The sequence below is a fragment of the Rhagoletis zephyria genome, unplaced genomic scaffold (assembly GCF_001687245.7).
Source record: "Rhagoletis zephyria isolate East Lansing unplaced genomic scaffold, Rhagoletis_zephyria_1.1 Rzeph_scaffold_04588, whole genome shotgun sequence".
In the NCBI taxonomy this organism is placed as follows: domain Eukaryota; kingdom Metazoa; phylum Arthropoda; class Insecta; order Diptera; family Tephritidae; genus Rhagoletis; species Rhagoletis zephyria.
The window spans coordinates 17,807-37,890 of record NW_016161671.1 but is presented as its reverse complement, the minus strand read 5'-3'; the positions used below and the strand labels follow the sequence as shown (position 1 = coordinate 37,890).

The 20,084-nt window shown below is 37.7% G+C and overlaps 7 protein-coding genes across 11 annotated transcripts; 4 read left to right on the top strand and 3 right to left on the bottom strand.

Moving 5' to 3' along the window:
- The first annotated feature begins 624 nt into the window (after nt 1-624).
- Nucleotides 625-2,348, top strand: LOC108370954 (protein FAM98B). The gene is made up of 2 exons (XM_017626412.1): nt 625-1,983; nt 2,054-2,348. The coding sequence occupies exons 1-2, from the start codon at nt 709-711 to the stop codon at nt 2,234-2,236; spliced, it is 1,458 nt and encodes a 485-aa protein (XP_017481901.1). The 5' UTR covers nt 625-708; the 3' UTR covers nt 2,237-2,348.
- A 77-nt stretch (nt 2,349-2,425) lies between these two features.
- On the top strand, nt 2,426-4,229 carry LOC108370956 (cilia- and flagella-associated protein 20). Its single transcript, XM_017626415.1, has 3 exons — nt 2,426-3,350; nt 3,411-3,602; nt 3,679-4,229. Exons 1-3 carry the CDS (start codon nt 3,267-3,269, stop codon nt 4,111-4,113), a joined length of 711 nt encoding a protein of 236 aa, XP_017481904.1. The 5' UTR covers nt 2,426-3,266; the 3' UTR covers nt 4,114-4,229.
- Nucleotides 4,230-4,308: 79 nt separating this feature from the next.
- EMC3 (ER membrane protein complex subunit 3) lies at nt 4,309-5,551 on the bottom strand. Its single transcript, XM_017626413.1, has 2 exons — nt 5,158-5,551; nt 4,309-5,097 (listed from the first exon to the last, which is right to left on the bottom strand). The coding sequence occupies exons 1-2, from the start codon at nt 5,304-5,306 to the stop codon at nt 4,485-4,487; spliced, it is 762 nt and encodes a 253-aa protein (XP_017481902.1). The 5' UTR covers nt 5,307-5,551; the 3' UTR covers nt 4,309-4,484.
- A 2,362-nt stretch (nt 5,552-7,913) lies between these two features.
- Nucleotides 7,914-8,565, top strand: Dpy-30L1 (Dpy-30-like 1). Of its 2 annotated transcripts, none has more exons than XM_017626410.1 (2): nt 7,914-8,128; nt 8,187-8,565. In XM_017626410.1, the coding sequence occupies exon 2, from the start codon at nt 8,195-8,197 to the stop codon at nt 8,492-8,494; it is 300 nt and encodes a 99-aa protein (XP_017481899.1). In that variant the 5' UTR covers nt 7,914-8,128; nt 8,187-8,194; the 3' UTR covers nt 8,495-8,565. The 2 variants fall into 2 exon arrangements, with proteins under 2 accessions (XP_017481899.1, XP_017481900.1); XM_017626411.1 differs by having other exon boundaries at nt 7,917-8,128; nt 8,190-8,565.
- A 359-nt stretch (nt 8,566-8,924) lies between these two features.
- On the bottom strand, nt 8,925-13,183 carry LOC108370952 (protein SMG8). Its single transcript, XM_017626409.1, has 14 exons — nt 12,769-13,183; nt 12,563-12,701; nt 12,226-12,500; nt 12,039-12,169; nt 11,888-11,981; nt 11,632-11,806; nt 11,402-11,575; nt 11,230-11,331; nt 11,116-11,162; nt 10,952-11,051; nt 10,522-10,892; nt 9,700-10,355; nt 9,389-9,543; nt 8,925-9,332 (listed from the first exon to the last, which is right to left on the bottom strand). The coding sequence occupies exons 1-14, from the start codon at nt 12,816-12,818 to the stop codon at nt 9,114-9,116; spliced, it is 2,688 nt and encodes an 895-aa protein (XP_017481898.1). The 5' UTR covers nt 12,819-13,183; the 3' UTR covers nt 8,925-9,113.
- Nucleotides 13,184-14,761: 1,578 nt separating this feature from the next.
- LOC108370951 (protein RTF2 homolog) lies at nt 14,762-16,110 on the top strand. Of its 2 annotated transcripts, none has more exons than XM_017626408.1 (2): nt 14,762-15,004; nt 15,091-16,110. In XM_017626408.1, the coding sequence occupies exon 2, from the start codon at nt 15,165-15,167 to the stop codon at nt 16,005-16,007; it is 843 nt and encodes a 280-aa protein (XP_017481897.1). In that variant the 5' UTR covers nt 14,762-15,004; nt 15,091-15,164; the 3' UTR covers nt 16,008-16,110. The 2 variants fall into 2 exon arrangements, with proteins under 2 accessions (XP_017481897.1, XP_017481896.1); XM_017626407.1 differs by having other exon boundaries at nt 14,766-15,004; nt 15,087-16,110.
- Nucleotides 16,111-16,152: 42 nt separating this feature from the next.
- Nucleotides 16,153-19,876, bottom strand: LOC108370950 (zinc finger protein 2 homolog). 3 transcript variants are annotated; one of them, XM_017626406.1, is made up of 5 exons: nt 18,951-19,247; nt 18,167-18,847; nt 17,769-18,079; nt 17,518-17,602; nt 16,153-17,446 (listed from the first exon to the last, which is right to left on the bottom strand). In XM_017626406.1, exons 2-5 carry the CDS (start codon nt 18,753-18,755, stop codon nt 16,476-16,478), a joined length of 1,956 nt encoding a protein of 651 aa, XP_017481895.1. In that variant the 5' UTR covers nt 18,756-18,847; nt 18,951-19,247; the 3' UTR covers nt 16,153-16,475. The 3 variants fall into 3 exon arrangements, with proteins under 3 accessions (XP_017481895.1, XP_017481893.1, XP_017481892.1); XM_017626404.1 differs by lacking the exon at nt 18,951-19,247 and adding an exon at nt 19,407-19,876 and having other exon boundaries at nt 17,769-18,847; XM_017626403.1 differs by having other exon boundaries at nt 17,769-18,847.
- Between the last annotated feature and the right edge of the window lie 208 nt (nt 19,877-20,084).

Here is a 20,084-nt window from a genome sequence, read left to right as displayed (position 1 = left end):
CCAAATTGTAAACAAAAGAAAAGTGCACTCTGCTAATTCATGTTGAAAAGTATTTAATTACTTGTTTAAGTGAATTCTAATGAATTTGAAAGTATTTTTGGTTATTTACATGTGTGAGCTGAGTGTGTTTACATACAAACTAAGCAAAAATTTACAACCAAAATTTGGAGGTTATGTTGAAGTTGACAGAAGTTACCATTTTTTACTAGAAAGCGATCCCGTACTTTTCAATTTTACTCTCTCGCTCTGAGCGAATTTTTATTTTTTGACAGTTTTACTAGTCCGAGTCCGAGGAATACGGGATTGCACCTAAAATTACAAATTTTTTTATTTAGCTCAAGGCGAATTTATACAAGGTGGTGTTGATTGCGAATTTAGATTTTCGCCGAGGTACGTCTTAATGTCAAAATGATGTGTTTGTTGTAAAATGAATTCGCCTTGTTTACAACAAACACAGCATTTTGACATTAAGAAATACCGCGGCGAAAATTTAATTCGCCATCAACACCACCTTGCATAAATTCGCCTTGATTTAGTTCTTTCAACAACCGTTTTAGCTCCCTCGAATGGGTTTTTCTGGCAACACTGGTGGGTTTTGGTTTTGTCTGTATACTATTTTGACATTTAGCTCTCTTTATACACATTTTCGCAGCCCAATTGCAAGCAAAAATAGGACCGGCAGCTGGATAAGATTTCCAGTGAATAACCATGGACTGTGAATTAGAATTAATAGATTCTTTATCCGCGCTAGCATATGAGGGACCGTGTTTAAAAAGCGAGGGACTGATTAAAGCTTTGGAAGGAGGCACTCGCAATGAACATTTTCGTGAAGTCGTTGGTTGGTTGACGGAAGAACTGCATGTTTTGCGAAAAACCGATGAGCATGTGGCGGAGTTACAAGATCCAAGCGAATTCGCAATGGAACTTTCTGCAATGCTGAAAGAATTGGGTTGTCCTTATCAATGTTTCGTGGCTGGACCGCTTTCTGACCGCTTCCAAACGCGTGAAGCTTGCGCTCAACTACTCGATTACCTTGTAATCGAATTAATGGCAACGAAAATGAATTATCGGTTACGGCCGGCTCAACAAGAACTTATAATCCCAAAATCTGAAACAAATACAGCGCGCTCATTGGAACAGATTTCGCGGGATGTTGGTCTGGGCAAACCACCAGAGAATGTGTCTGCAAAGGCCTTCTTCGATAAACTCAATTTTAAAGTGGAGGAGCTACAACGTCAAGCTAAGCCTGGTGTATTAAGTGAACCCTTATTACGTTTGAAAAAGCCACTTTCAGATGCACAATGGAAAAAGTTAGATGCGATACAGTCGGGCCTCGACGCTGAATACAACATGCGACGTCAAATGCTGCTAACGCGTCTCGAAGTTACTATACAAAGTTTTCAATGGTCGGAAAAAATGAGAACTAGGGAAAATGAAATTGCTGGACGTTATCAAAAGAAAATGCCAGAACTGGATAGTTTACGCTATGCCAAGGATGACACCACGATAGTGGCTCTGCTAGCAGCGCGATCCGACTTGGCTATCATAGAGAAAACAAGCTCGGCACAGGTGCGTAAAAATACCGGCTGCAGAATTCAAAAGCATGTGATAGGAAATGTGCCAGACCGTGGTGGACGGGCGCATGAACATGCACCACCTCCACCAGAAATGCCTTCTTGGCAACAACAACGTTCCACTGGGCCTGGTGGTGGAGGTAACTTCCGCGGTGGTAGAGGTGGTGGTGGTGGTGGTGGTGGTGGTGGTGGCAGAGGGGGCTTCGGTGGTGGCTTTGGTGGCAGTGGTGGTGGCTTCGGGGGCGGTGGTGGTAGCTTTGGTGGCGGTGGTGGTAGCTTTGGTGGCGGAAGAGGTGGTAGTGGCGGCAGCGGCGGTGGCGTTGGTGGTGGTCACTGGCAGCAATATTCAAATGCAGCACAACAACAACGTCAACCTCAGTCATTTGAACAACGCCAGTCGTTCGATCAGGTAAACTATACAAAATATGAGAGTTCCTCCCAGATGTATAATTTATTTGATGTAATTTATTCCTTCCTAGCAATCTCGGAACCAGAATTGGGTTAGCGGCAGTGGACGGGTACAGGGCACTGGTTGGTCAAATTCTGGCAGCAATGGAGGCAACTATCAGGGAAGCGGTGGACAAGGAGGCGGTGGTGGTGACAACTCCTATCGCGGACGTTCAAATTATAACCGCGGAGGCGGTGGCGGTAACCGTCGTTGACTTGAATTCTATGAATCGATTATTCAATCATTTAATATGACTACCATAGTAATTGAATTGGTATAACATGTGTTTAATAGTAATAAATCAATGCAAATGCAAATTAGCCTTTAATTTACCACCTAGGGTGAACGGCGCATTTTGAATTCCTGAAATCTATCGTACATTTTAAAACTTCGTTTCGTTGGTTTCTTTTTTAAACCTTGTACAATCACAAGACGCGTCTAACCGAAACTCCACTACATTGGGCCTTATGAATAAATACTAGGCAATTTCTTTGAATTGACATTTTAGAGTTTTACTCCATTTATTCAAATAAACTTAGGTAAAAGGTCTGAAATTTCATGATAAAGCAATTGCTTATTTTTTATTCATACGGGTCCATTGAAAGAATTTCTGGCACAACCAACACTTACACATACGCGAGTTCTGAGTTACATCATAGGTACTTTAACTGGTAGTTGTCTTAATGGGTAGATTTTAAGTCGCCGAAACGTTATACATCTATGTATGTATGCGATTCTCAACTGAAGCTGTTATCATTTCGAAGCCAAAATTTGATTTTTAGATCGTATTTCAATCGGCCATATCGTGAATTCAATGTGAACAAATGCATATAACCAAAAAATTATAAAGCAAAACATAAAAATTTTACAAATTTGTTGTCTATTAAATTATGGGAACGATTTATTCACATGGAATAAGGCTGAATAAGTTTTAGCATGGGATATAGTAATTCTGATCCCTAAGTGCCTTCATCCTTTCAATTAGATCTAGTATTTGGAAAGGAATATATTAAACAAACCCACATTTTATAGATGAAACAAAGAGCTCTGGCCCTTCGTTTTTGAAAAAATTTTCGTATGTGTGTTCTTGTTGTGAAGCGTTGTCTTTACATTTGAAAGTTGTCAAACATTTTTAAAACTTTTCCATCTATATTCATAAAAAAAAATATTTTTGAAACTGCAACACGCTTCGAGGAATAAGATACTTAACTTAAAATATTGTCATACACTTTTAATAGCCATCAATGTTTCGAAGTCGACATCAGAAAGGTTGCTTCTCTGTGTTTTACAGCCTAGGTAGCAGTCCGTTACAATTCTGGTCCACACATGTAAGTTTTTTATTAAAATCTCTGCAAAAAGTTCATTGAAAAAGTACAATATTTATTTAGATACAAAACGGTTACATCAAACGCGTCGTAGATGAGGATGTCAAGTCCGTGGTTATGGAAATTATAGGTTCAAATGTATCCACCACCTACATCACAGGACCACGAGATCCCAAAATGTCCTTTGGGATCAAATTACCCTTCTTAGTGTTGCTTATTAAAAACCTACACAAATATTTTACATTCGAAGTTAAAGTGAGTCCCCTTAAGGAATATGAGCGCATGGAAACGGAGAACTTATGTTTCTTTATTCCACCCTTTCTTTAAAAAGATTTTAGATGACCAACGTTTTATGCGCCGCTTCCGCGTTTCAAATTTCCAAAGTAAAACGTCTGTCAAGCCCTTCTGCACCGCTATGCCAATGGGTATGTCCCCGGGCTGGAATCAAATACACTTTAACTTAGCCGACTTCACGCGCCGTGCTTACGGCACCAACTACTTGGAAACAGTGCGTCTGCAGATACATGCCAACGTGCGCATACGGCGAATTTACTTTACAGACCGCCTATATTCTGAGGAAGAATTACCCAATGAATTTCGTTTAGTTTCCAAGCGAACGGAGAAAAAGAAAGCACGTGAATATAAAGTGCCTGCCGCACGTCCGCCATCTCCAGCCAAATCAGCAGCTACAACTGAACGAGCCGGCTCTCCTGGTGGCGAAACATCTGCTTCCGAACTGCCTACTGACATGGAAAAATACTATTGATATTAGTTTTGAAGTCCTCAAATAAGTAGGATTGAAAGCTCCCTGAAAAGGCGTCGCATAGATATATTTATATACATTAATGTAAGGGTGACTCGTAAATTATCGTAGCTTGTTTTTTATTTCATAGAGTATTATTCGCTTTTGGNACTATTTATATACATTAATGTAAGGGTGACTCTAAATTATCGTAGCTTGTTTTTTATTTCATAGAGTATTATTCGCTTTTGGTCAAATAAAACCGATTTATTCTCTTTACGAAATTTGTCTAAATTTACAGTATTTCGCTAGTCACCAACATCCTGGTCGCACGGCAGGATAAAATTAAATACCAAAGCTAAAATGAAAATACTTTAAATATTAAAATGGTATAGTTACTGCCGCACACTATTCTCCAGCGATATTTCGCCACCGAAGGCATAATGCAGCAGATCCTTTTCTACATTTTTCAATGCACTATGATACTCTGTGATTTCCAAAGCTTCCCATTCAGCTTTAAAAGCTGCTTTCGGATCCTGCGGCATTGTCATTGCTGCACCAGTCATGGCGTCTGCTTGCGCCTGTGTCTGATCTGCCTGATTGTTTTCGCCCAGCACAAGTGTGTAAATAGAGCGCAAACCGAAGACGTTTAAGAAATACCATGATGCTGACGATACCCAGGCAGCGTCCAGGGAAGCAAGTTCTACCCCGCGTTGCAACATCGGTTTGAAGCGCAGTGTCAGCGGAAAAGGCACTTTAGTGGTGACAAATCCTGAAAACATCCAATTAATCCAGCCACCGATAATCACCATTGGCAGTACATTGATGAAGTTGCCTTTCACCATATCCGTTAGCATAGCAGTGGAATTTTGTGCCACTGGTGCGCGTTTCTGTGTTTTAAAGTATCCTGTTTCTTCGTGGTTGAAGAAATTCTTTCGCATCGCGAACGAATGAGCTGTTAGGTATTTTCCATTTTCACGCAGCAAACGGGCACGTATCATCGCCTGGCTATTTGTACCGGTAATGGTGATAATTTTAAAACAAATGTTTGAATATTTAATGACCTACCTATCCTGAATCTGTGTAATTTCGGCCTTCTTTTGTGATGATATTAGCACCGAGACATAGTGGCGTATGACACCCACAAAAAATGTGATGAGCACTATGGGCAGGAAAACCCAGACGCGTATATGTGGATCTATTAGCAGCTCTGTCATCTTGCCAATTCTATTGTAAACAACTCTTGAATTATTTTAACACAATTTTGTTCTAATATGCGTGGAAACAGAATTTTCCACTTTTTAATGGATGGCTAATGAAATGACAATTACAGACCAGTTGTGACAAACTATCGATAGCACTGTCGATATTTTTGATGCTTTCGTTTTGGTCGCGACTATCGATAGTCTGTCGCCTCTAGACTGTGTTTATACACGGAAACTTTTGTCGACGCAATTTTTCACATTCCCTTTTCGTGTTGCTCGTTTCATTTACCCACGGCGATTTGTGTGTATGCAATTGTTGTTGTCAGCTGTGATCAGCGGTTCAATTTACACAGACGAACGAGAGCACAAAGCGTGTTGCCCGAGCACGAGCAAGTCGGTGCCCCTCTCCTTTTCTCGTCACGCTCTCTCCCACAAACGTCGAGTTGCGGCAACAAATCGCCGTGTGTAAATGGGCACCTATTAGGAACACGAATTTCGATACGATACGACACCATATCGATATTTTTGGCATTCGATACCGTTACTTTTTACTCGATAGTTTTGAAACGATATTTTGCGGGATCGAGTAGCAGAACCTAGAGGCCGACCGATTCCAATTTTATTTTCTGGTACTGATGCCGATGCCGATTCATCGGCTTATGGGGAAAGAATCGGCCGATGCTGATGCCGAGGCCGATTCCATAAAAACAAAATGAAAGGAAACAAATAATTGAATTAATTGACTTGTTATGCAACATTACATACACATATAACGTAGTAATGAAAACACCATAAAGTTCATCCACGAAGCCTTAAAAAAACACCACTTATAACTTTAATGAGAGCACAACAACTCGGGAGCAACATGACCTCGTAGCTCAGCCCCGTGCATATATTTTATAAATTTATTTATAATCCTACTGAAAGAAGTCTGATGAGGAAATGTGGTGATTTCCGAAATAACTATCCCTCCTACCATTTTTTCAAATTATTGTTGCTTTTCCACAATAAGTTTTACTTAACTTTAAACGGCCTCAAGCTCATAAAAATTGTTGAATATATAAAATATAAAGATAAATAAATAAATAAATCCATAAAATTTCATTTCGTTTTGTACTAAAATACACTCTATTGCACTCAATGCATAAGAACTTATTTGCTAGATATGTATGTGCATACATATAGTGGTCCACAAAATAAAAGAATTGCGATATTTTTACCGGTTTTGGCATTTGGCATTTGTATTTTGTATATTTAATGTCTATTATTTTTTTATACAAGTTTAGCTGGTATACAACAAGCACCATATAAATTCAGATTTAAAACTTTGCACGAAAATTAGAAAAATCCTTCTTATTTTCACCAAAATTTCAAACTTTTTAATCAGAATTTCGGTATGCAGTTTTGTAGGCCATTAAATTCTAGTAAAATGAAGTGCAAGTTTCAAATATCGTTAATTTTTAGGATTTTTTTTTTGCTGACCGTATCCTCCAAAAAAAAAAAATTGTCGAACTTACTTTTATATAGAGAAAACGTAGAAACACCTTCAAGCAAAAAAATAATAATTTTTATGAGCTATCTGCAAATGCTTTTTGATGTTGGCTGTTGTCTTTCACTTCACCTGAACATATGAAAATAAATTCCAAATAATCGGCAAAGAATTGACGAAAACAGGCCGATGCCGATGCTCAATTTTGTGCCGATACTAGCCGATGCCGATTGATCGCTCAGACTTTACCAGAACCCTTTTATCGTATCGCATCCTAAATGTACATTACAAAGTTAAAGTGGTTAATAACATATTCAATTAAAAATTATTTTAAACTATGTTCCCATTGCCGTAATTTAGAGGTCAATCTTAATTTACGCATAAATTAAGTACAAACTAAGTAATTTCGCCTTGTAAAGTCTCTCAGTAAATTAAGTTGAAAGTACGTAGTTTATCTTAAACCAAGAACCACATCACGAACAAATCAGTGTCGGTTCTAATTTTATCGATAATAATCGAAAAAAGTATTGTCCCATAACTGATATGTCATTGTGTTTGGACGTTTTTGTTTTTAATAATCGCGCGTGGTAGTTTGTAAAATATTTCCAGAAGCTTTCTCTTTTTATCACTCATCTAAATTCTAAAAAATTACCACAAACAACTCAGAATATAAAAATATACGCAATTACTCACATTCGCGATCTCTTTTGGTTAAATAAACAATAACACAGGGTTGCTACAAAGCTGTCAAGACAAATAAAGAATCGCGTGTATGAACGCGCTTAATTTAGTGAGGTATTTTAAACGAAACTAAGTATTTTATGTTGGTAATGTGAACATAGTTTTATTTTATTAATTTCGTTTTGATGCGCTTTAGGTGAAGTACATTTGGGCATTTCCAATCTAGCGTGACAAAAATATTAAAAATGAAAAAAACCAATTAAAAATTTTATAAAGCATTTTCTATATTTGCATGTTAATTAAGTGGCGAATTGGGTAAAACTGTGTATACATTTTTTTGTAATATTTGAAAATTTTTTGCGGTTCGATGTTGACTGACGAAAACGTGTGGTCACATGGTCATACAGGGAAATGAAATTTGAGCAAAAAAAAACTGTCGATTTTGATCGCCAATGTGTACCACGCATTACAATCATTGTGAATTCTCCGAGGTAAAAAAAATTTAATTCTGCGTTGATGTACTCGGGCTCTTTTTTAGATTGGCATTGATTTTTAAATCAAATCTCGAAAATAAAAACTGAAGCATATGAACTGAATCGTCGGAAATATAAAATTTCGTTAGCTATTGTTTGTGTTTTATTATTCTTAGATATTTTTGACGAAGGTTGGTAAATATGTACATACAAGGAAGTGTATCCCCATTACAAATATATTTTTGTTTGCAGAAGTAATGGATAGAAATGATAGATCAGCCACGCCGCAATTGGCACCCGATCAGCAAGCTCCTACCGACACAGCCGCTAACGGAACAAATCAACAGTTGTCTACGGCAACTCAATGTAAGAAGCCACGTCCAGATCTGAGCTCACTGCCCACCCGACAATATTTAGACCAAACAGTAGCACCGATATTACTACACGGATTGCAGACGTTGGCTCGTGAACGGCCACCAGACCCCATAAGTTTCTTGGCAGCATACCTTCTGAAGAACAAAAATCGTTGTGAAGATTCAATACCAGAAAATATTTAGATTATAACTGCAAACGAAGTTAGCGCAATTAAATATGCGCTAATATATGGATCCGTAGTACCAGCTGTAAAGGAAACTCAAATCGTTAGTATTTAGGATAAAATCGCAACGATTTCTTTTAATCATGCACGAGTGACATAAATCTTGATTATTTTCTTTTATCTTTACAAACTAAACGTAATCTGTTTTTTTTTTTCAATGAAAAAAAAATTACGTACAAATATATATTACAAAATAACCATGTAGCTAATGTTGCATTATTATACTTTCGCGCTTTCTGCAACAGCATAAAACATTCCCATAAATTTGTGGGAAAGCTGTTGAAATCACACTCCTTGACCAGTTAAAAATTCAAATTGCTCCGGCTACGTAGACAACCCGTGATTTTTCAGTCATCTACTTCCGTTTCGCTTACGCCAAACATACCAGNCAATGAAAAAAAATTACGTACAAATATAGATTACAAAATAACCATGTAGCTGATTTTGCATTATTATACTTTCGCGCTTTCTGCAACAACATAAAACATTCCCATAAATTTGTGGGAAAGCTGTTGAAATCACACTCCTTGACCGGTTAAAAATTCAAATTGCTCCGGCTACGTAGACAGCGTGATTTTTCAGTCATCTACTTCCGTTTCGCTTACGCCAAACATACCAGCTAGTAGGCAACCATAATTGATTGCACTGGTTGCAGTTATTTCGGTGGGTGGTGCTATTGGACCTTCGTCTCCTTGATACACGTAGGGAAGACGTAAAATCCAATAAGCACTTTGAGTTAGTTTTGGAGGATTAGGTAGACCCATGGTGAAAATATAATCGCGCTCTCCCGTACGCACCTAAGAGGATGCAATGAAATTAAGGACGCATAATTATATTAGAATCAGATTCATACCCTCGGATCTAAAATAACATTTACAGGCGCTTTTGGAGTTACAACATGAACGCGCATTAATTGAGCCACATCCGCCTTATGTGAACGACAGGGACAAGGGAAATACAGCGGCATATTGTTATACACTATTTTACTGCCACTGTCGCGAAGTATTCCTGCAATATGGGCATGACATAAGGAAGTCTATAGTAATTGAAGACTGTTTTGCCATACCTGATCCACCGCGTAATACCTTATCCGGTGAGTTCATCATAAATCTNAGGGCATGACATAAGGAAGTCTATAGTAATTGAAGACTGTATGGCAAATACCTGATCCACCGCGTAATACCTTATCCGGTGAGTTCATCATAAATCTGTGTCCGCGCGGGCACTCATATTCGCAGCCAACAAATATTTTCAGTATGAAAACCTCGCCCATCTTTCGTAGCCGAGTTTTTTCATAGGCCCACGATGCAGAATGTTCCAGGCGGACATGCACATCCCAGGGAAGCAAAAAATTTGCGCCCGAAAGAAACCCACTTTGAAAGTGTTCCAATAGACCAGTGTTGTGACTGTAGACCGAGCTTGGCCCAACACATACCAACGACCAACTTGGAAAACGCGGCAACAATCCCAGTGGCGATTCCGTATGAACCATACCAGGCAGATATTCAGTGGTGGAGGGCTGCCTGTATATGCTTCGCTCCTTCTCCTCTTCTTTCTGTGCATCTTTATCTTTCACCTGTATAACCAATTCATTAAGGGATTCTTCGGAACTGTGCATATCACCATCATCAACAGCAATTTTGTCCAATTCGTCAGTGGACACCAGGCTAAGATTGGTATGCGTACCCTGTGAGGCAGTAAGTGGCTGAGAGCACTCGTCCGAGTCAATAGAATCGGGAGAGCGTAGATCATGACGTTCAGCGAAATCAATGGAGTCATGTATCGATAGCTTTGGAAAAGCAATTTCGAATTCGGCGGCTCTGTTCATAAAATTTGGGATTAGGGATATTTTATATGAATTAAAATAAACCTTTTCGTCTGCACTAACCTATAATCATTGATGGAAGGCTCAAAAACTGGAAAATGAACTTTTNCGGATTAGGGATATTTTATATGAATTTAAATAAACCTTTCGTCTGCTCTAACCTATAATCATTGATGGAAGGCTCAAAAACTGGAAAATGAACTTTTTTTACTTTAGCGCACAGATTGCAATTGTTAGCCATATATTCATAGAATTCGTAATTAGCATGCTTCATAGTGTAGGGATCTTCCCGCCGGCCCTGAGTTCGACCACAATTGCACGTAGAGATAAATACGTGTGCGCTGCTGTGTTCTGACGGTTCTTTAACAATGTGTTTGGGGAGCACGCATGGATTGCCACGTAGACTTGGCATCTCGCATTGTTGTTTTCCGTTTCGCCAGCATCGTTCGCACATTTCACGCAGCTTAGTCTCGTTTATGACGGTCTGGGTGCCGCGGGCATATTTCATATATAATGAAACGGCCTCTTCAACCTTGCAAAGTACAAATTTTAGCCATAACCATTTTAATTTTCATAATACGTTTGTTCTACCAGTTTTTTATGCACTGTGCTACTGTAGTGCGTCAAAGTTGGGTTGTTGTACATTGCATAAGCTTTCTGCAAACCTATATCACAGCAAGCGTTAAAGAACCTGCAATAATTAATTAGATGTCTCACAACATTTTCTCCCAGGGTTTTGTATAAATTTTACTTACTCGTCATCGATGTCCATAATTTTATTGAAATTCTCCAAATATGCTTTCTGAAACAAATACATATGTACTATGTATAACTGACTTTTAAGAGTTAAGTTTAATATTCTATCTTACATAATCTGCATCGTTGGCCTCAAATTTGGGATTATCTGGATTTTCGATGAAAATTCTATGAAGCATTTTGAATGTTTCATACCAAGCCTTTGCTGGAAGTATCTTAAAACAGCAAACCAATTGAATTTTTGAGGATTTTAAATACATTATATGTATTCATACTGATTCATACCACAAAATGGTTTTTGCCTTTGAATTTCGTCGAACTATCATCAAAGCCTATTTGTAGTGCTTCATCGACATGATCCATCAATAAATCCATAAAATTTCTCTTTTTAAGAAACATCTCTTCCACAGTTGGCTGAGTTCGTTCTGGATTGCATTGAATTAGCGGTTTACCGAAACCCTAAAAAAATTCAGTTTTATAGTTATGATTTATTATACCCATATCTCTTTTAATACCTTGAAAGGTCGCAAATCTTCAAGATCATCTTCATCGTCTTCTTTAAAATTAGATTTCTGCAAAAAGCTTTGCAGCATTGTTATTGATTTCAACAAAGGATCTTCTCGTAATGAAGGATCAGTGTTATAATAAACAAAGCGCTTATTGCTCGGTATAGAGAATAGCGACATGGCACTGGGGATTGCAAATGTTTTATTATGAATAGAATAATAACTGCTTATATATTTGTATGTAGATATATTAAAAGGCACCCACCTGTTGTTGGTGATGATAAATTCATTACGGAGCATTTTATAAATGCTATCCTCCACCTCGAATTCCAGTTTGGATATGCATTCGCTTGTTTTCTCTGAAATTCAATAGCATAAAGTTTAAAAAAACTTAAATCCTAATCAATTTTTATTACCGTAACCATCTGGGTAATTCTCGAAAAGGAATAGCACACGCGGTGAACATAAACGTGCAGATTTTCCCAAAAAAGTGCCAGTGCTAGAGTTTTTAACCAATTTTGGCAAAAACTTTAATATGTACTTGTCCCTGCCAAGGAAAGCCATATTTATTAAAGTAGCAATAGCCTGCTAAGCAGTACAAACCTTATAATCTTCAGAGCTCTAAAGATCATCAACAAGGATGCATCGAAAGTAACACTTAGTTCAACGAAAACGATAATGTGGCAAACTTGTGTAGCGAAGAGCAACATTCGGGCAAAGCGATTGCGTACGCGCTGATTGAATAGCAGAAAATGACCGTAAGCATCCTCTGCTAATTCTTCCTCAAGCATCTTCTGCATACAAGCTGCATCGAACGTAGTTTCGAAGTGCAGGAGCAACATGGACTTTTTTCGGTTGTAATAAAGCCGAATAGTTCCCTAATTAAAAGATACCTGCTATATACATAGGTACATATAAACACACGATGCTGCAGAACTACCTCTTGTGGTTGGTGATCCAGAAGGCTAGGGTGACTATCCAACACACCCATAGCAACCATTTTATTGCTATCTGAAAAGGCTGATTTCCCTATAACACCCACCACAACCAATTTCTCATCATTTTGGAAGAGCAATTCACTGGATGAATTAATTCAAGCAATTATTAGGCCATCGAATATTGTTTAATACCAGGTATTTTACTTACGCCAGTTCCGCGGGTATATGTGGAAATGTCCAACTTTGGTATTCAGGCATGGTTCGGTAATTGTAAAAATTTCAGTAGGAGAGAAATTAGTTCGTAATTATTTTTTTTTAGTTTTTTTGGGTTTTGGGTTGTGTTGGCAAAGTGGAGCGCTACATAAGCCAGGTTATTCCTCTACGATGCGAAGCGTATCATTCGCTGCTTTTTTATCTCCTCTTGCTTTTCTGGCTGATAATATTTCTTTCTCCTTGGGAAGTTAGCAGACGTCTTGTTAAATAGTTCGTAATTAAAAGCGTATTTTAGCGAAAACTTCAAAATTGCACACTTGTTTACATCGAAAGCAACAGCTGATTTTTACTTTCCATTCATGAACCAACTAACAAGATCACGCAATCGGAAAAGAATGAAAAAAGTAAATTTCTGAGCGTTTTTGACATCTGCCTAAAAATGAAAACAAACAAAGAAAACGAAAAAGGCGCGGTTATTGAGTGCGATTAGATTTGTATTTATTATAAAATATAAAAAGTGAAACTTGATGACAATTAGCAAAAAAGTTCATAAAATATGGTTTTAATGATTGAGAGTGTTTTACAATCGCATATTATCGGCACCGGCCGATTTTTCAATGCCAACGTTCTGACCACAAATGTGCACCCACTTTTCACGCTAATTTACGCCTCTTGGCAAATCAAACAGACGCACAAACTTGTTCCAATCACAAAGCACTTCATATTATATCATAAATTTGTAATAAATCAAAATTTCTAATTAAAACCGCTGCAGAAAATACATAAAATCGCTAAAATATCACTACGAAGAGGTAGAAGACGATGTAAACAGAACCAAAAAACATCAAAAACGCTACGAAAACTTTTTTCTGAAAATCGATTACAAATACAACGATGGCGGATTACGTGATCTGTAGTCGTTGGTTCATGCTTTCCATTTACAGTTAGGGATAAATCGATACAAGTAAATCCAGTACATACTCGCTACTTTGCTCAATTTACCAAGTAGTTTTTTACTCGATACTTTTTACTGCGATCCAATTAGGTACCGAAAAAAGTACTTGTATCTTAAGTGCTCATTTACACACGTCGATTTTTGTTGCCGAGTTGCTCGTGCTCGGGCAACACGCGTTGTGCTCTCGTTCGTCTGTGTAAATTGAACCGTTGTTCGCACCTGACAACAACAATTGCATACACACAAATCGCCGTGTGTAAATGAAACGAGCAACACCAAAAGGGAATGTGAAAAATCGCGTCGACAAAAGTTTCCGTGTATAAACACAGTCTAAGCGCAAAATTTACTATGCTTCAGCATCTTCTTTGAAAAGCCACCCGTTAGAAGAATGGGAAGCTATGCGCACTACACAAGCGAGCCCGTTTATACATAACGGTTGTTGGGTCATCTGTCCCTTGCTAGAGGCTTTTCTAAAAACAGGTACAGGCATTTTCTAAAATTCGAAAATTTCAACGTATCGCATTAACTTCTTTTACGGTTTTCAATCATAATATTCACACTTTTCATCAGATATAACTAAAAAATATTTGGCAAATGAAGTCGAGTTCAAAGTTTCGAATTTCAGAACATGCCCGTATATCTAAATCTCGAAACCGCCTTTCAGGAAAACACTTGGAAAAGTTGAGTTTATTGGAGTAATATGACAAAAAAGGAGTTATTTTCTTAAACTTATTTTTTACAAAAAAACTTTATCTATTAATCTTGTAAAAATGTAATCTATTGTTTTTGTATGAATAAATATAAGAAGATAAATTATCTTGTAAAAATGCATATTTTTTGTGAAACAAATTCAATATTTTTGAAATATCTGCAAAATCGTAGTTCTATGTACGAGTACTCAATACCTTTCCGATACTGAGTAGGTATCGATACCTTGTTTGATACAAGTACAAGTACTGATTTGAGTAATACCTTGAAGGTATCGATTTACCCTATTTACAGTGGCTTATTTGGTAGCCTAGGTAGAAGTTTCTTCGCAAATCACTTGTTTATTGTGAATGCCTTGCTTATAAAGAAGCAGTTTGTTTATGGCTTATTTGCTGATCGATTTCGTATCTATATTGGATTTGCAGAATAATTTTTACAGTTCGTGGATCAATTAATTAGATTAAAAGTTTTTATTCGTGGTTAAACGCAGTCGAAAAAAATGGGTTGCGATGGAGGTACCATTCCGCGTCGGGATGAGCTGGTGCGGACTGCTAAAAAACCAGAACAGGTGCGTGCCAATGGATGGCTTATTATTGGTATTAGAGTGTAACTATTTGAACATTAATTTCCTCATTTCACACTAATTCCAGAAAGATAAAGATGCAGAACGCGAGTTTCGTTGGCTACATTGTGCCCTTACCCAACAGCGTTTACAAGAGCCAATTGTAATGTGCAGCCTTGGACGTTTATACTCCAAGCAAAGCCTCATTGAGCAATTATTGGAAAAAGATAAAATGCCTGAATCTATCAAACACATTCGCAGTCTTAAAGATATAAAAAGTCTCAACTTAACACCAAATCCAGCTTACACTGATGAAGATAAAACCGAGGGTCTGCTGGACACACGACATGCTCGTTATATTTGCAAATTAAGTGGCCTTGAAATGTCTGGTAAATTTCGTTTTGTGGCGTTGTGGACTTGTGGTTGCGTCATAGCTGAGCGTGCAATTAAGCAAATCAAACGTGACAATAGTGGTGGTAGCACATGCCCTCTTTGTTTAATACCCTTTGGTATCGAAGATGTGGTTATTCTCAATGCAGCAGATGAAGATTTGGAACTGATGCAAGCTAAGATGGAGATGCGTAATGTAAAACGTAAGACTTGTAAAAAGGATAAGAAGGAGAAAAAGGAAAAGAAGATTAATGAAACTTTCACTGGTAAAGAGGAGACGGCAAAGCAGGAACAGAATAAAACAGAAGGTATAAATGAGGAGAAAAGCACCATAACGAACGGGAAGCTTACTAAAAAAGAAAAGCTGTGTGCAAATGGACCTTCAACAAGCAAAACTGCAGCAGCCGTAACAAAAATGAAACTTGTTGCCAATTTAAAACGTGTAGGTGCGGCTGAGGATGCTTTAGAAGATCCAGAGATGAAACGTTTGAAAAACGACTACAGCGTTGCAAAGGACCCTAAGGCTAGCGATGTATACAAGTCCTTATTTACCACACATAAAAGCGAAAAAGAACAATCACGCGCACATTGGGTTACCTACAATCCCTTTTATAATTAACCACATTTCTTTAAAAATTATAAAATCTTGCATTAGAATTGCCTCAGATATATGTATATCTACAAAATAAGTATGTGTATTCACAAAATAAACTAATAATAACCCCGTATATCAGTAGTTTACATTCGAAATGAAATCGGGATCATCATGTATGCAAGCAAAAATTGTATTTCTTTAAAATCATGCTGTGGACACAGGTAAAGAATTATTAAATACGAACAATACTGAAATAGAGCAGGTAAAAAATGCCAAAGCTGGTGTATATACTAATTATTAAAATATGCACGTATGTATGCATGTACTTAAATATGTAAAATTAGACCAACAGCAGTATTTATATATATGTATGTATGTAGAATGCATAGCAAATAAATTATCTGAGTTTGACCAAAATTTACGTCCTTTGATATAATGTTATTGTTGCCAGGATACGGTATTCTATACAAATATTTTTAAAGACAATATAATTCATTCTTCGGTTTCCACTTCTTCTTCAGCGCCATAATCCTCGAAAGATTCTGGGTCGAATTCCTGCTTAATGATATCCAAGTCTGGTAATTGTGCACTTTCTTTATATTCTCTATCCGGTTCAAAGCTTCCGGTTTCCTCTTCCTCCACTTCAACTTTTACTACGCCATTACCCATATCCACATCCATTGCAATATGTTGCAAAGCACCGCCATTCGCGGTGCGCAGCATTAACTGCAGTTGCTGCATGTACTGTTGCTCCTGCAATCGACGTTCCTCTTCGCTGACATTATCGGACGACATCTGCATTTGTGCCGCAGCACTGCGAACACTGTTATTCAACAGCACAGCATGCTTCTGTGTAACGTGTAATGCCAATGAGTTTACATCTTTATGTAACACGCCACAAACTATACAAACGAGAGTTTCCTGCGATTGCATGAGACCAGTTGGAAACGGTAAATTACTGGCCGCATTCGCCGTCGAATCAGTCTGTCCTGCTGTCAGATGGGCCTGTATATGTTTATTGAGATACGCCTGTTGACTATAGGATTTTCCGCATATATGACAAGGATACGACTTTTCACCGGTATGAATTTTCATATGCACACTAAGACTGGATGCCTGCGTGAAAGCTTTATCGCACAGTTTACATTGGAACGGTCGTTCACCGGTATGAATGCGCATATGTATACCAAGACTACCAGATTGCGTGAAAGAACGATCACAGATGGAGCACGTAAACGGCTTTTCTCCCATGTGACACTTCATGTGCTGCACTAACTCAGAGGAAGTGCGAAAAGCTTCATGGCAGATGGAACACTGATAGACAAGTTCTTGTGTATGCATTTGTAAATGCTTCTCGAGTAAATCTTCCTGTTTAAAGGATTTGTCACATTCAGGACAATTAAAGACTTCAGTTTCATCATGCGACTTCAGATGTAACACAAGAGAGCTGGAGTTTATAAAGCCTATGTATGATGTAGATTTTTAAAACTCAATAACGAAATGAATAGAAGTTTTAATAAGTTATACAACTCACCTTTATCACATAAATGACACTGATGAGGCTTGCGTACGGAGTGAGAACGAACGTGCACCATTAGGCTGCTTGACTGGGTAAATGCCTTTGAGAGAGAAGATTTTAGAGGAGTTTTAGAATTTTGGCATAAGTTCATTAATTAAAAAAAATTGTATAATTACCTTTGGACACATTTCGCATTTATACGGTTTCTCGCCGCTATNGAAATTTTGGCATAAGTTCATTAATTAAAAAAAAAATTTTATAATTACCTTTGGACACATTTCGCATTTATACGGTTTCTCGCCGCTATGTATTCGAATGTGCGTATTTAAGCTGCCAATATGGGTAAATGTTTTCTCACAGATGGCGCATTTGAATGGCTTATTGGTGATGTGACATCGAACATGTTTGGAAAGATCGCCCGCATTTTGAAAGGAGGCCTCACAATGTGCGCACTGAAAACACTTCTGATCACCATTAGTCAAAGCAGCAAGCTGAGCGTTCTGTGCAGCGCTGCGCCTTCCCCTTCCCGGCTTAATCACGACCGGTGTTATGCTTGTATTTGATTGCAAAGGTTGTACTGTGTGACACGGATTAAGCAAAATAATCGAAGTAGATTCACGTGGATCTGCAGTCTTTAATTTAAACATTGGAAAGGCAGACTCACTAGGGGTACTCAAGGAGCTCGTCGACTCGCCACCAACAATTTCTTCATAAATAGCCGGCGGCACGGTGTTAGTGCTTACTGCGGTCATGCGAGTATTATCCTCACCGCCACCGTGCCCTTCATTTGAAATCGAGTCTTGGGTATTAGAATTTGAATTGGAGGCTGTTACAGTGGAGGAGCTGCTACTAGAACTCTGCGATGAGCTGCTCGACGAGTCATCGTCCGAGTCAGAATCGCTATCCGAGTCATCATCATCGCCATCGCCACCCATATCGACTATTTCGCAAACTGGCTCAAGCACCCAACTATAATCTTGGTCATCGTCTTCGGATGGGATTTTATCAATCCCTTCGGCTGGTGGTGGTTGTGGATGTTGGCTGTTCATGTGCTGGTACAGCATATAAGGGTTCACAAAATACGCCGGACAGCACATACAATGAAATGTTAAATCCGGCTGCGATGGAGACTGATCCTGTTTTGACGGTGCCGCCGTAGAAACGGACAAATCTTTTAAGGCAGGTATTATAGGCGTTATGGTGAGTGGAAGATTCATATTTGGGATATTGTACGGGTTCAACTGAACTGCCATGGTAATTGATTATTGGCTGTATATCTAGTATTTTCGAGCTACATAAATGTAGGTATGTATATGTATGTATATACGTATTTATGTATTTAAGGCTGAAAGAAATACGTAAATTATTATTTTTTATTGAGGCGAACATTCATTTAAATACATGGCTTTGCAGTTATTACTTTAAATGTCTACATTAACAAATCTTACCTTCTATTTGAACTTTTAAAATGTATGTATTTATTATGAATTTTAGCACTTCGATTTGTAGTTTTTCGCAGACTATTATTTTATTAGATAACGCATATCCTTCGTGGCAACTTCATCGAACGGACTTCGTGACAGCCTTTTACTACTTCAGTCGAGAAAATTTCAGTTTTATTAAGTATAAATATCCACTTGATATTAATCGAACAAAATACAAAATCCGTGCTCGATTATCTCCTTTTTCCACAAAATTTCTATTAAATTCTTCACTAATTTCGTTTTTAGACAGTTTTCTGCACTTTACTTTTNCATGTAGGTATGTATATGTATGTATATACGTATTTATGTATTTAAGGCTGAAAGAAATACGTAAATTATTATTTTTTATTGAGGCGAACATTAATTTAAATACATGGCTTTGCAATTTTTACTTTAAATGTCTACATTAACAAATCTTACCTTCTATTTGAACTTTTAATATGTATGTATTTATTATGAATTTTAGCACTTCGATTTGTAGTTTTTCGCAGACTATTATTTCATTAGATAACGCATATCCTTCGTGGCAACTTCATCGAACGGACTTCGTGACAGCCTTTTACTACTTCAGTCGAGAAAATTTCAGTTTTATTAAGTATAAATATCCACTTGATATTAATCGAACAAAATACAAAATCCGTGCTCGATTATCTCCTTTTTCCACAAAATTTCTATTAAATTCTTCACTAATTTCGTTTTTAGACAGTTTTCTGCACTTTACTTTTGCTTACTAAACGCTATTTAAGTGGCCTTTAATTTAATAATGAAACGAAATCGCACAAAAAAGGATAACTTTTTGTTATTCACATTTTAATTTTGTGCCCGTTGTTTTTGTTGTTGCTATTCCTAGAGCGTTGCTTGGTAGCAGGCTGACTGCCTGCACGCCGTCATTGTTGTTGTAGGTGATTGTTTTTATTTATTTGCAAACAAAAGTGCACAGGGTTGCATACGCTTAAGGTCAAGATGCCTCCCATATTAAATCTGCTCACAAAAGGGTTAAAACATACGATACAATTTACGTTCTTTGGTTATATGAAAAAATGCTTCCGAAAGACTTCCTGCACTGAACAGTATAAGCTTTTACTGGAAGGTTTAAAT

What these genes read in the sequence shown, in the direction of transcription:
- LOC108370954 (XM_017626412.1), top strand. Translation starts at nt 709, where the DNA reads ATGGACTGTGAATTAGAATTAATAGATTCTTTATCCGCGCTAGCATAT. An exon ending in AACGCCAGTCGTTCGATCAG is followed by an intron (nt 1,984 to 2,053) that starts GTAAACTATACA and finishes ATTCCTTCCTAG; the next exon opens with CAATCTCGGAACCAGAATTG.
- LOC108370956 (XM_017626415.1), top strand. Translation starts at nt 3,267, where the DNA reads ATGTTTCGAAGTCGACATCAGAAAGGTTGCTTCTCTGTGTTTTACAGC. An exon ending in TACAATTCTGGTCCACACAT is followed by an intron (nt 3,351 to 3,410) that starts GTAAGTTTTTTA and finishes ATATTTATTTAG; the next exon opens with ATACAAAACGGTTACATCAA. An exon ending in ATTTTACATTCGAAGTTAAA is followed by an intron (nt 3,603 to 3,678) that starts GTGAGTCCCCTT and finishes TTCTTTAAAAAG; the next exon opens with ATTTTAGATGACCAACGTTT.
- EMC3 (XM_017626413.1), bottom strand. Translation starts at nt 5,306, where the DNA reads ATGACAGAGCTGCTAATAGATCCACATATACGCGTCTGGGTTTTCCTG. An exon ending in ATTACACAGATTCAGGATAG is followed by an intron (nt 5,098 to 5,157) that starts GTAGGTCATTAA and finishes CGGTACAAATAG; the next exon opens with CCAGGCGATGATACGTGCCC.
- Dpy-30L1 (XM_017626410.1), top strand. Translation starts at nt 8,195, where the DNA reads ATGGATAGAAATGATAGATCAGCCACGCCGCAATTGGCACCCGATCAG.
- LOC108370952 (XM_017626409.1), bottom strand. Translation starts at nt 12,818, where the DNA reads ATGCCTGAATACCAAAGTTGGACATTTCCACATATACCCGCGGAACTG. An exon ending in AAGGCAAAAACCATTTTGTG is followed by an intron (nt 11,332 to 11,401) that starts GTATGAATCAGT and finishes TGCTGTTTTAAG; the next exon opens with ATACTTCCAGCAAAGGCTTG. An exon ending in AGGCCAACGATGCAGATTAT is followed by an intron (nt 11,163 to 11,229) that starts GTAAGATAGAAT and finishes TATTTGTTTCAG; the next exon opens with AAAGCATATTTGGAGAATTT.
- LOC108370951 (XM_017626407.1), top strand. Translation starts at nt 14,936, where the DNA reads ATGGGTTGCGATGGAGGTACCATTCCGCGTCGGGATGAGCTGGTGCGG. An exon ending in CTGCTAAAAAACCAGAACAG is followed by an intron (nt 15,005 to 15,086) that starts GTGCGTGCCAAT and finishes CACTAATTCCAG; the next exon opens with AAAGATAAAGATGCAGAACG.
- LOC108370950 (XM_017626404.1), bottom strand. Translation starts at nt 18,755, where the DNA reads ATGGCAGTTCAGTTGAACCCGTACAATATCCCAAATATGAATCTTCCA. An exon ending in AATGCGAAATGTGTCCAAAG is followed by an intron (nt 17,603 to 17,768) that starts GTAATTATAAAA and finishes TCTCTCTCAAAG; the next exon opens with GCATTTACCCAGTCAAGCAG. An exon ending in GTGTCATTTATGTGATAAAG is followed by an intron (nt 17,447 to 17,517) that starts GTGAGTTGTATA and finishes CATCATACATAG; the next exon opens with GCTTTATAAACTCCAGCTCT.